Raw genomic sequence first — 12,010 nt, 5'->3', positions numbered from 1 at the left:
ATGCTTGTGACCTTGCTCAGGGGGACGTGTGGCTGGGGGGGGCCTGTGTACCCTCCCTCAGGAAAGGCACGGGCTACAGGTGGTTGTGCCCTCCCTGAGGGGCAGATGTGGGCTGAGGGACACACACTGCGTGCCCTCCCTGAAGGAAAGTGCAGGGTATGGGTGGTCGTGTGCCCTCCCTGAGGGGAAAAGTGTGGGCTGGTCGTACCCTCCCATGAGGGGAAGGAGCAGGCTATGGGTGTCCATGTGCCCTCCCTGAGGGGAAGGAGCAGGTTATGGGTGGCTGTGAGCCCTCTCAGAGGACAGAGCATGGGCTCAGGGTTGTCCATGTGCCCTCCATGAGGGAAGCCACAGGCTAAGGGGGCCGTAAGCCCTCCCTGAGGAAGAGATGTGGGATTGGGGTGCTTGTGTTTTCCTTGAGGAGAAAGCGTGGGGGTCGGGGGGACCGTGTGCCCTCCCTCAGGGAAGGTGTGGGCTAAAGGTGCCTGTGAGCCCTCCACGAGAAGAAAACACGGGCTGTGGGTGGTCGTGCCCTTCCTTAGGGGAACATGCAGGGTATGTGTGGCCGTGCACTCCCTGCTGGTCGGCAGTAGCCATGTGCCCTCCGTGAAGGAAAGCATGGGCTAAGAGGACTATGTGCCCTCCCTGAAAGAAAGCGAGAGCTACGGGTTGCTCTGCCCACCCAGGGGGGCAGGCGCGGGCTGTGGTGGCTGTGTCCTCCTTGAGGGACAGGCACTGGTCGGCGGTGGCCATGTGCCCTCCCTGAGGGAAAACACGGTCTGGAAAGGGTCTGTGTGCTCTCCTCCAGGGCAGGACACAGGCTGTGACTGTCCGTCCGCCCTCCCCGAGGAGCCGAGACCCACCCCGGCCGTGCCGCCCGCGCAGGCGCACCCTCACATCCCGCTTTTCCTTCCGGGACACGGGGGCGTTTCCTGTTGCTGTGGCGGCGGCTCCCGGGACCGAGAGGGAACCGGCGGCTCCCCGGGGAGTCCGGTAAGAGACTGGGCTGTGTCAGTGCGCCCGCCGGCCCCAGCCCCCGACTCCCCGCGGCCCCACGGCCCCCCAGCCTCAGCAAGTCGCCGGCCACCGGGACCCCTCCCCGGGGCTGCGGGGACCGCCGCTCCCGGTCGCTGTGCGGGCAGCGCGGCCCCCCGGGGGCCGGGGGGGGCGGTGCGAGGGGGATCCGTAGTTTGGCCGCGGCGGCGGGTTGATCGTCCCTTTGTGACAATCCCTTAGGTTTTACAGCCGTCCCGAACTTTGCAGCTCATGGCTTCAGCTGCGGGGCGGGACGCAGCTTGGAAGATCCAGTGTTTACATTAGAAAGCTCTTTTAGGGGCTAAAGAAGGAGTGAAATGTTGCTGTGTGTTGTTAGGGAGGCGAGTGGCTGTAGCCTGGTGTGAAGTTGTGTCCCTTTCTGCCACAGTTTTAGTCTGAGCATCCTTGTGATCATTAAATCCTGCACCTCGTCCTCTGGGTGCTTACACACATTGCAGGTACTAGTGTACCTTCAGAAGTCCGGGATGTGCGTGAAAGACCTTAAATGTGTTTGGAAAAAAACCAGTGAAATCTTCTCTTTATCCGGAGTTGCGATGACTGACCCATTTTAAATATTCCCCAGCCCTGGCACCTTAGGGAGAGAAGTGGGAGATGGTATCAGCTTAGCTCAGGTGTGTTGGAAAGGAACCCCTGGCAGGAGGTCAGGGCGGTGAGGGATTTTGGAGGAGGTAGTGGGAAACAGGGAGTGATTTGAACAAATAACTTTCTGACTGTTTCTTGTGCTATATCTGGTGTTGCTGTTCTAATAAATAAGCATAATTTCTGAATATTGTTTGAAGATTTTGTGTGTCATCTATGTAAAACCAAGAGGAGAAATGGCTGCTTCTCAGTTCCTTCTCACTCCCCTCTTTAGAGAGTTCTGTGGGTGCCTTTTTTAATTGGCACTTTTTGTTTAAATTTATGAAATTACAAGTGGTAGTTTGGTAGTTTCTCTTTGACATGGTAAAAAAAAAAAAAAGAAACATGGTTCTCAAACAGGAGCCATCGGACATTGTGTGTTGTAGTTCCACCTCCTGTTTACCTATGAAATATTTTAAATACCTTTTATGATTGTCATAGTTGCTGCTTCAGTTCTGTAGCGTTTCTTACAATGGGGGAAGGCTTCAGCATGAGAGAATCGAATTGGGACTTGTCTTTCTTTAGGATAATATGGAAATTTTACTTGGTGTCATTTGAAAAACAGAAACATCAGTTGTTTATGTGTTTTTGTAAAGAAAACCCCTTGGCCACCAGAACTTGCAGTGTTAGGAATAACACAACCCTTCTCCCCGATTTCTTTTGCTGATATTTTGACAATAAAACCAGATACAGTGAGAAAGTAATTATAGGTTGTTTTGGAGACAAAGAGGAATGCTCTAAGAGGGAGGCTGAAACTTGATAATTTAGTGCTGTTGCTCTCTGGCGTGGAGTGTCTCTATTTCAGAATGTGAAGTATCTCATCTCCCTGTACCCTTCCAGCTTTTGGTTTCTGCCTCTGCGTAATTAAGCAGATGAGAAGACAAGTAAACACTGGCCACCAGAGCCACTAGGACAAAGTTAAATCTGCTCCAAGTTCCTAAAGGTACCTGACCTGAATTTACCCAGCACAGAAACTTCCTATGGTCCACTGAGACTCCTCCTCTTTCCTGAGGAGATCTATCACAAAGTGCCTCTGCCTATTCTGGAATGCAGTAGCGGTTCAAAATGTTTCTCAGCTGCTGTCTTGTGTATCTCTGGGTATAGAGTCAGATTTTGTATTCTGGATTAATCATTGATGTGCGGGTTGTTTCCTTTGTCAGTTCAAGAGGGAGGAGTTCCTTATGTGGTGTAAGGGTGAAGAAAGAGGGAAGAGGTTCTCTTTGATCCCTGAAGCATTGGACACTTGAAAACAGGAAAATTATTAATTTCACAAGGCAGCTCTTTGTCCTTGGCTCTCTTTTGATGCTTGGATTTAATACGTGGTGAATAGCATTAAAATAGTGCTTGAACTGCTTTTATCATTGAAATGTTACAAGGTGTCCCTGCCTGAACTTACACTGCTTTAAAGTGGGGTTTTTTTAATCTGTAATTTACAAAACACACAAAAAAAATTCCTTGAGAAAAAAAAAATCAGCAGTTCAATTTTAGATTAATCACAGTGGTTTTGTGTGTTAGTTGTTTGCAAATGGCCTTTTAAGAGTTATTTTATTGGGCAGTACCGCTCCAGACCAAAGGTCGGGGTCATAGCGCTCATAATGTCTGGTGAGTCATAGATTTGTCCTGGAATCCAGTTCTGGGAGATATTTATAGGACATTGTCAGTGTCTGATCCCCTGGAAGGTATTCCAGCTGGGGAAGAAAATGCATTTGCCTGCTCCTTTCCACCGTGTTTTGGTGCCCTCTTACATACTGTGAGCGGGGTGATGCTTTTGGGTGTTATCATGTGTTGTCCAATAAAATACTCCTAAGCTGTAAATTAGTTACTGTGAGCTTTTGGGAAAACATCTCATTAATAAGGGAAGGTTTTTGGTTATTCCAGCTATTAAATTCATTACTCTCAATCGTGAACAGGATCTTTTATGGTGTTTATGAGCCTTTTACTCTTAAATATTTTGTTGCTGGTTGAGGCCCCTGTTTCAGTTTCTCTGTCATTAGGTCATCGCTGGCACTGGCCCCTGCAAAATGCTTCCGAGGGAGTGACAATCCCTGCAGTAAGCAGATCTGGGCTAATGTGATGCTCCCAAAATTCTCAGCCTTAATTCCAAAGCTGTTGATTAAAGCCCAGACATAACCACAGTGGGTTTGCTCGGCTCCCACCCTCTGTGAGGTGTCGGTGGCTCTTGTACCTTTAGCTGTAGGAGTGGTGCTGTTCCCATCCAATCGAGGTGACCCAAATCCTTGGATCCTCTCTGTGTGTTGGCACTTTACCTGGTGTTCTCAGCACTGGCCAGAGCTGTGGCTCTTCTGTCATCCTTCAGAGAATCTGCTTTTTGTTGCCAAATAAATCTTCCTGCAATTCCAGGGAGTAATGGAGGGAAAAGACAGGGAAGAGCTCATCTGCAGTGCTCTGAGTTTTTATCTCTGCCTTTCTCAGGAATACCTTTTGTGCCTCTCCAGTTTGGGAAGAGCTTGCCAAAAGAACTATCCATTTAATTTTTGTACCTTCGCAAATTCTTGATCTGAATAAGACCAAATGCTACCAGTTACTGATGGTACATGCAAAAATATTTTTCTTTGTCAGTTTTGAGTTTACTGATGCTGCTTTTCTTTGGATGGCAGGAGAGGGTAGAGTTTTGTTATTTCTATACACCTGTTAGAGGTCTGATATTTCTATACACCTGTAACAAGCCTTCACATTCTTAAACATCAGCCTCCATGTGTGCGGGTTCCTGTCACTCCTTCACTGTCCCCTGTCCCTCATTCTTCCTTTCACTGTTTCTTGACCCGTGCAGTTCTCTGATACCCTGTTCGGAGAGGCTGAATAAGAATGCAGAGTAATAGGGATAAAGAATATAGAGATCTTAACATGCAGAAAAAGGAAACCACATTCACTAGTATTCAAAAGTGTGTTCTAATCTTGAATTGAGGTGTCCTTCCTTCAGCAGTGACTGCAACAGTGTGTTGAATAGGGGAAGGTGGAGCATGTCTTATAAAATGTAGTGTGCTTGTAAAACAGTCTGATTCTTCTGTCAGGTTTCAAAATTGTGGGCAAAAATAATGCCCCTTGGAAGTCGTGGAGTAAATGCATTTCAAATAACCTCGTGGATAATCAAGTCCTTGGACTCAGCTGCAGTTTTCTGAGGCTTTTCTGTAGCATTTTCCTGTTTTCCAGTATGTTCTCTCCTGTTGTGTAAAGAATCTTTCTGCAGCACAGGAAAGTCATGCACAGCACTATTAGATATGTCAGCTGATTAAGTGAAAAATACCTACTAAGAGCGCTGTAAGTTGTTATTTTTAACTGAGCAAGTAGTGGTTTTAAAATTGAAACCCATTTTTAAGTGAGATCCCTTTTACAGTTACCTTAACAAGGTTCTCAAGCTTTTGAACTGGAATTGGTCCCACTAATCTTTGATAGGAAAAGAATTACTGAATGTAATCACTGAATATAGGTAAATGTCAGGGAATAGGAATATCTAGTTGAAGTTTGATAAAATGCATAAAGATGACTATATTACAGAATTCTAGATAAATGCAGTGGATTCCAGGACTGTATGGGAAGGCAGTGGCTGTAGGAACACTGCCTCCAGCAGTCCTCATGTTCTGCCCTGAAAGGAACCTGTCTGTGAGCAGGACTCTGATGTCATGGAGAATTTTCTCTATTTCCTTTTGTGTGGTGATTTTTGTTGTCCAGTTTGTTCCTTTGTCTCTGGAGAAAAGTGGTTTCCATTGTTAACTGCTTGTTTGTTGTTGAGGCATGTCTTTTAACAAGCTCTTCATTTCCTGGTGAGAGGGGGAGGCCTTATCAATGCTGAAATAACGAATATATGTTATTCTCTACATGGTTTTAGCAAGTGAATAATTTTGATACATTTTTCTCATGCGTTTGCAGAGACACATTTGAAATTAGATGAAGTGCCTTTTGGCTTGTGGTGTGGGGTGTGGTAGTGGTAGGAATATCTCAAATAAGAGAAAAGTTGTGGGAGGTGATTGTTTTTGTGGAATTTTTTGGTGAGCAGAACTGTGCACTTTGTTTCCCACACTCAAGGAAGTTGCATAATGTGTAAGCATCTTGCAGGTCTGTGCACTCAGTCTTTCTCTCAGTCCTGTTTTTATGTCTTTATTAATTTATTTCCATGTAAGTGTTTTGGGCCTGTTTTCAGACTCTTTGTGAAATTATGGAAAACACAAGTGAGCATTTCTCTAGGCCAGCCAGAAGCCTTAAAGCAGATCACCAGTCCTGGCACCAGGCAGGGGGGATGGTTCTGAAGAGACCTTTAATAGTTTTTCCTCTGTGCTTTAAACATAAACAGGCTTTTCTCTGGCAGATATGGTGTTCATCTTCCCAATTTTGTTCAATTTCACTTTTAACAGGCATGCCTGAAATATATGGGAAGACACAAATCCTAATGTCCTTTACTGAGTTGCTGTGTCCTGCTTTGATTTTTATGAGGGATTTTGATTATTAGATGGGCTGAAAGACTGTGGAAAATATTTGACATGACCAATTGCCATTCTGTTTTGTCAAGCAGTAGTTATCACAAGGAAAAAAAGGGATCGGATTTTACTGTACTATTAATGGGTTTATGGCTTTTGAGTGAGAGGGCTGCTTTGGTTCCTGAATCTGGGAGTGGTTCCTTTGTGAAGCTGGAAGAGGGGTAATGCTGTGGTGCTGGCAGTGCTCTCATGATTCTGGGGTGCGTTTTGATCTTTAATTTACTGGAGCTCAGCTCCCAGCAATACTCCATGCAGAAAGGCAGCTATTCCTATGGAGCCAAAGAAATTGCTGCCCTCTTGAATGGTGTCAATTTTGACTGGAGAGACAGGGGAAAATAGCCTTTGCAAAGATCAGGAAGACTGTGCTCTGAGTGCAGGTCCAGCAGAAGACTGCTCCTGCATTCCAGAGTGGCTCTGTACAGCTCCATGTGCAACTTGCACTATCAGTGATCCTGAGTCTTACTGAAAAAACTCGAGTGTTTGGTGTAAAATCAAGACCACAACAAACACAACAAGGATGCTTGCCAAAACACCTGAGCTTACTCTGCATCTCTTTCAAAATTGAGATCCATTACATGTCACTTTTCCTTTCCCTCAGTGGGAATGACGAGCATAATTAAGACTTTTTTTGGTGTGTGTGTTTCAGATTGTGCAGTGAATGTCCATAAGAACTGCAGGAGTTTGCTGGCTGAATGCAGCAGCATCAGACCCAAGGTGGGCTTTAACATTTGTTCTTCTTTTATAATGACAAGGCTTGACATAGTAAGTTTAATTTATGTGAGTGGTTTAGTTTACATCAATACAGAATCTTGCCCTACATCTTCAAGACATCAAGTAGTTATTAATTTGTCATTATAGTAATTAATGATAATGTACGTAGGGAAAATAAAGTGAAACATTTTATTGCTGTACTGCAAATTACTTACCTTGTGCCTCAGAACTGTGACTAACCCTTATAAGAATGCTCAAACCCATCACTTTTTTGGGGAACATAATTAAATTATATGGTACCTTTGAGTTTTGTGCCACTGTGTTTTAATAGGTTGTGCCGTCTCAGAGCTGAGGAGTGGAGGGCAATTTGGGCATAACAGTTGCATGTTGTTTCTAAGCTGGGCAATGCAGAATAAGTGATTTCATTTGTGAACTGTGATGAACTTTTGCCTTGCAAAGCTGTTCATTTTTAATCTGTGTCACCGTGGTGCCTGTGATTGCATGTAAGGTCACAGGTTGGTTTCAGATAGATGTGTGTCTGCCAGCCAGGTTCTTTTATTCTGATATTGGTTTTGAAAAGCATTTCCTTCCCCTTATAACTAATAATACTTGAGGGAGTTTTAGTTTGTTTTAACCTGCAAGTGTTGATGATTTCAGAGACTGATAGCAGATTAGGGAGTATTGTGAGGGGGAAAAGAGAGAGCAGAGCAGCTCAGACCTGAGCAATTAGAGGTAAGAGGAAGTGCTTTCAGCAATTGGTGATATAAAATGTAACTCGTTTGGGGGCAAAAATGTTCTTGTGGGGTTTTTGATATATAATTTTAAACATCGCAGGGCATTGTGCATTTTCCTTTTAAACCAAAAGATTCACTTGCTCTGGTGCTTTCATTTTGACTCATCACCATCACCCAAAGTTTCACGTCTGAATGAGCCCTGACAAACCACCCTTGAAGAGAGCAGCGAGGGAGGAGTGGCACAAAATGGGGGTGAGGAAGGAAGTCAGAAATGAGAACCCCAAAGAGGAGCTCTCCAAAAGCCATTTGTTACAGACTGTGTTACTTATTTAATTGTATCTCAATGTTTTTTAATATGCAAGAAGGTTGCAAGAATTACCAAAGATGCAGTTTGAAATTTTTATGGAAACTGGCTGGGTTAGTTTAGTCAGTATTGCTGTAAATTAAACAACAACAAAGAGTAGATGAAGACTGTCAACATAAAAGGTCTGCTTTCATTCAATACATTAATTATCATAGCTTTAATTCAGCTGTAGCTTCGTTTTTAGTTGTATTTCAGCCTGATTTACTCTTCATGGGATTTTTACTCAAAGTGTTAATGTCTATATGCCACTCTTCTGACACATGAAAAAACTCAAAGCTGTTGCTGTGTTAAATCTTTTGTATTTTCAGTGTACAGCTTCACTTACAGTCAGTGCTATAGGATAGGAAAAATCTGATTCATTTTGAACTGAAAGTTTGGTCTGTATGTGTAAGAATATTGTCTTTTTTCCTATAGCAGAAAGATTTGCAGCACAGACCTTCTGGATCTCCACAAAGTTCGCCCCAGTGCATTTCCCCAGGTTTGTACTAAAGAGTGATTTCTGTGCTCAAGGCTTATCTGTTCGATTGTATTTTTTTCTTTAATATGTTTTAAAGGCTATACACAGTGTGTTATTGAAGTATAGAGAAGGTCTCTTTTAATAAGATGGCTTCATTTTTTTTTCTATTGGGAATGGCTTAGAGGCTCCTGGCAATCTCCTGTGTGTTTTTATCTCTTTATCTTTTTATTTTTCTTTATACCTTCTTGCTGTGTAACCTCAAAATATCATGGTGAAAAGGGATCAATAAGCTCGTTTTTCATTGATTGTCTATTCTCTGGCCTCTGAAAAGACTAGAACTGTGAACTTTGTTTTACATCAGATTTTCATAATTGTCTATTTAAAACTTGCCTGCAGCTAGTGGTTGCTAGAAATCTCTAAGACAAGCTAGCACTAATGGTCTGAACATAAGTCTTTGTTGAAACAAAGTAGGAAAAAAGGATCTGAGAGGAAAAAAAAACCCAAGAAGAAAGAACAGCTCTCTTGCAACATAGGCTCTGAAATATCTTTTTGCTCCTGGAAAAGACCATCATGGTCGCAGGTGTATTAAATGGCATTTTAATTTGTAGACATTACAAGGTCTGCATTAAGAGAACAGACTTTTTTCCTCTAAGGTGTTTGAGTGGAACTAGAGCAGAGTTATTTGATTGACAGCTGTCAGAACACAGCTGACATGGGTTTCTGGGCAATGCTCTGGGTATTTCAGGTTTTTTCAGGTACATTTACATTAGAAGGTGCTTTTTCATGACACAATTCTTACCAAGAAGTAACACGGGGAACAATTGTTTATAAGGAGATAAGTGGCTGTTTGCATTACCAAGAATGGGTTTGTGCATTTAGGAGAAAGTGCAGAGGCTAAAATAGGAAAAAGGACTAATGAAATGGGAGAAGTTGGCTGTGGGGCTGGTTGTGAACAGCTCTGTGATACCACAGCCTGGTCTGTGTGAGGGTAACAGTGATCGATGAGGGCTCTCAGCAGTGAGCAGACAGTGCTAATTGAACTCAGAAAATGGCTTTTTCTCGGTGCAGACTCTGCCAGGCAGCCAGTGCTCATTTTCCGTAGTCAAAAGCAGAGGCTGGAAATTAAAGGAACAGCTAATAGCCTGGGCATTGTATGTTCTTACCCACAGCATAACCCTGCACGCTGCAGTGCCCAGCAAAAAAACCCCAAAGATGTTGGATCAATGTAAAAGAGAAATTAATTTTAAGAAAGATATAAACTGTGTGTCTCCTATCCCTCTCCCCACGTTTTGCCTCTGGAGATTTTTAGGTTTGGCCTGTCATTGTGAAACCGAACTTGATGTTCCTGGCTTGTGGAGCACAGAAAGAGAACTCGATGGCCATGATTTCAGTACTTCCCCAAATGGAAATGGGAGGGTGTTGGTTATTAAGCCTTTGTTTAAGAAATCTGCCTTGACAAATCATGCTAATATCTAATTGGTCTCCTCTTGGGGCTTGGAGCTCATCGCTTGGAGCTCATCACTTGGAGCTGATGGAAAGGACTCAGTTTACCCAGTTTATTGTAGACTGAGAATGTGCTGTGTGTTTAGCCAGGAGCTTTCAAAGCCAAGCTTTTGGGAAGGGTATTTCCAGCTGGAAAAGATGTGGTGATATAATTTCTGTTAAATGTCATTGATGAAACCTCCCCTGCAGCCCTAAAACAATTCGTGTGTTGATGAAGATGAAATGAGAGACAAGCAGATGTAGAGCACGGGATATGAAAAAATGTGGGAAAACCTGTTTCATGAGAAGAACCACAAATACCTTGGTTTAACTGTGCTTCACTGAGCAAGGCAGATGTGGAGGAAGAGATAATTATCAGTGAAGGTACACTGAGGAGTGCAGACTAAGAAGGGGGAACTTTCGGGGATGGGTGGACGCCAGTGTTTACTAGAAAAGATGTAAACTGGTGACGCATAAACCTTGTCTGGGAACTGGAGACCCCCTTGAAGTCCTGCAGCAGCAGCCTCCTGGTCCTGGAGCGCCTCCCTGACACTGAACTGTGACAGGAGCTTGGTCTGTGCCTGCAGTGGCAGAGCCCTGGGTTCAAGGATCCAAGAGATCTCTCCCACTCCCATGTCCTTAAAAGCACTTTGAAAAAAGGCCAGCTGCAGACCTTGTCAGGGACCAGTTCTAAAGATCATCTGCCTGAGTCTTTGTCTTTGACTTCACTGAAGTTCCTTTTTTAAAAGGATGTATTTTGTCTCCTGGTCCTTATCATTCATTACATACATTAGTACTAAATAATTGTATCCATTTTTTATAAGTCTATTACAGGCTTCCACGTATTGTGTAATAGTGATTAAAGTTTCAAATATCTTTCCAGTTCACAGACTGCCTAGATTTTAAAAGCATTAAAAAGTTGCATTATTAAAATTAAATTTAGCTCTGGTATCTATTATGTGCAGTGTGTGTGCATGCAGATATAAATTGCTGCGAGCAATAAGCATTGCAAAGAACTTGTGGTTTTTCTGTGATCTCTGATTTTTCTTGTTTGCCATGAAATGTTCTATGCCCTTATACGGTGGGGTGTGAATAATTGTGTGTAGGTTCTGGTGTTTTACTAAAGGAGAAGATACTTTGCAATTTCCACACTAAATGGGCACAGTAGGGACCAATTTCCTGCACTTCAGACCTGCTGATTTAGCCAATACAGTAAGTTAAGTGGCAGCTTTACATTTCTAGAAGGATCACAGGTAGTATAAAAACAGAGCATCTCTGGGGCCACTTTACTGTGCCAAGTCTGAGGGCAGCCAGTGGTGAGCATGGGGAATACAAATTCAAAAAGCAGCGGCAGGAGCAATGCGATTCCAGCTCATCCCGAACTGTCTTTTTGTGGTTCCTTTTCAAGAAAATGGAATGAGAATGTTTTTTTGGACAATGAGCTCTTGACATCCAAGATCCTGTCAGTGCTGCGGCCGCACTCGGAGCGAGGGCTGAGGGCAGGCGAGCTGCAGTGCCCGCCTCACTTTCTGAGCACCAATTCCATTTTTGCCTCTTTAGCCACTTCCCTGAAAGAGCAGCCCCGAAGTCTCCTCCTGGGAGCGGATGGCACCCCAGCACTGTCCCGGAACCTCGGCATGACTATTGCCCAGAGAGGGAACTCTCAGGCTTCACTGAACGCTGCTGGAGCTGTTAGTAAATTTGGGTGAGTAAACTGCTTCTTTTCTAACTCTCTGGCTTCAGCTGCTGCCCCCCTTCCCCAGTGTGAAAAGAAAATCAGTTACAGAACATTGGTTTTCAAGCTCAGAGGGGTTTTATTGAACTTTTAATGCTGAAAGCTATTTCCCTGAACAATATGCTTTTTTTTTTTTTAAATCACCTTGTCTTTAGTTCCTCTGTCCTGTGTGACAAAAGATATCCTATAAATAAGGCAGTATTTGAGTATCTGTCTAAATGATCTATTTCGTGGATGTATTTGTCAGGAATTGTTGTGAAATTCAGGAATCTCCTCTGAGTTCAGCTATTCTAGGTTGTTCTACTGGGGACTGGTATAGGAGACAGCAGTGTTTTAAACTGCAGAATACCTTGATGAAAA

General features: G+C 43.7%; 1 protein-coding gene across 3 annotated transcripts in view; it reads left to right on the top strand.

Moving 5' to 3' along the window:
* Positions 1-938: 938 nt before the first annotated feature.
* ARHGEF18 (Rho/Rac guanine nucleotide exchange factor 18) overlaps positions 939-12,010 on the top strand; it is a 31,572-nt gene continuing 20,500 nt past the window's right edge. Inside the window, exons 1-4 of one of the 3 annotated variants that reach the window (XM_027715475.2) lie at positions 939-993; positions 6,814-6,881; positions 8,394-8,454; positions 11,476-11,620. In XM_027715475.2, the coding sequence (XP_027571276.1) occupies positions 11,553-11,620 (68 nt within the window). In that variant the 5' untranslated portion in view covers positions 939-993; positions 6,814-6,881; positions 8,394-8,454; positions 11,476-11,552. Of the gene's footprint in view, positions 994-6,813; positions 6,882-8,390; positions 8,455-10,924; positions 11,621-12,010 lie in introns of those variants that run through there. The other 2 variants (XM_027715474.2, XM_039383010.1) reach the window with 2 other exon arrangements.

Source organism: Pipra filicauda, unplaced genomic scaffold (assembly GCF_003945595.2).
Source record: "Pipra filicauda isolate LSUMZ 115617 unplaced genomic scaffold, ASM394559v2 scaffold294_size920599_pilon, whole genome shotgun sequence".
In the NCBI taxonomy this organism is placed as follows: domain Eukaryota; kingdom Metazoa; phylum Chordata; class Aves; order Passeriformes; family Pipridae; genus Pipra; species Pipra filicauda.
The sequence above is the reverse complement of the archived record's forward strand: the minus strand, read 5'-3'. Positions and strand labels throughout refer to the sequence as shown.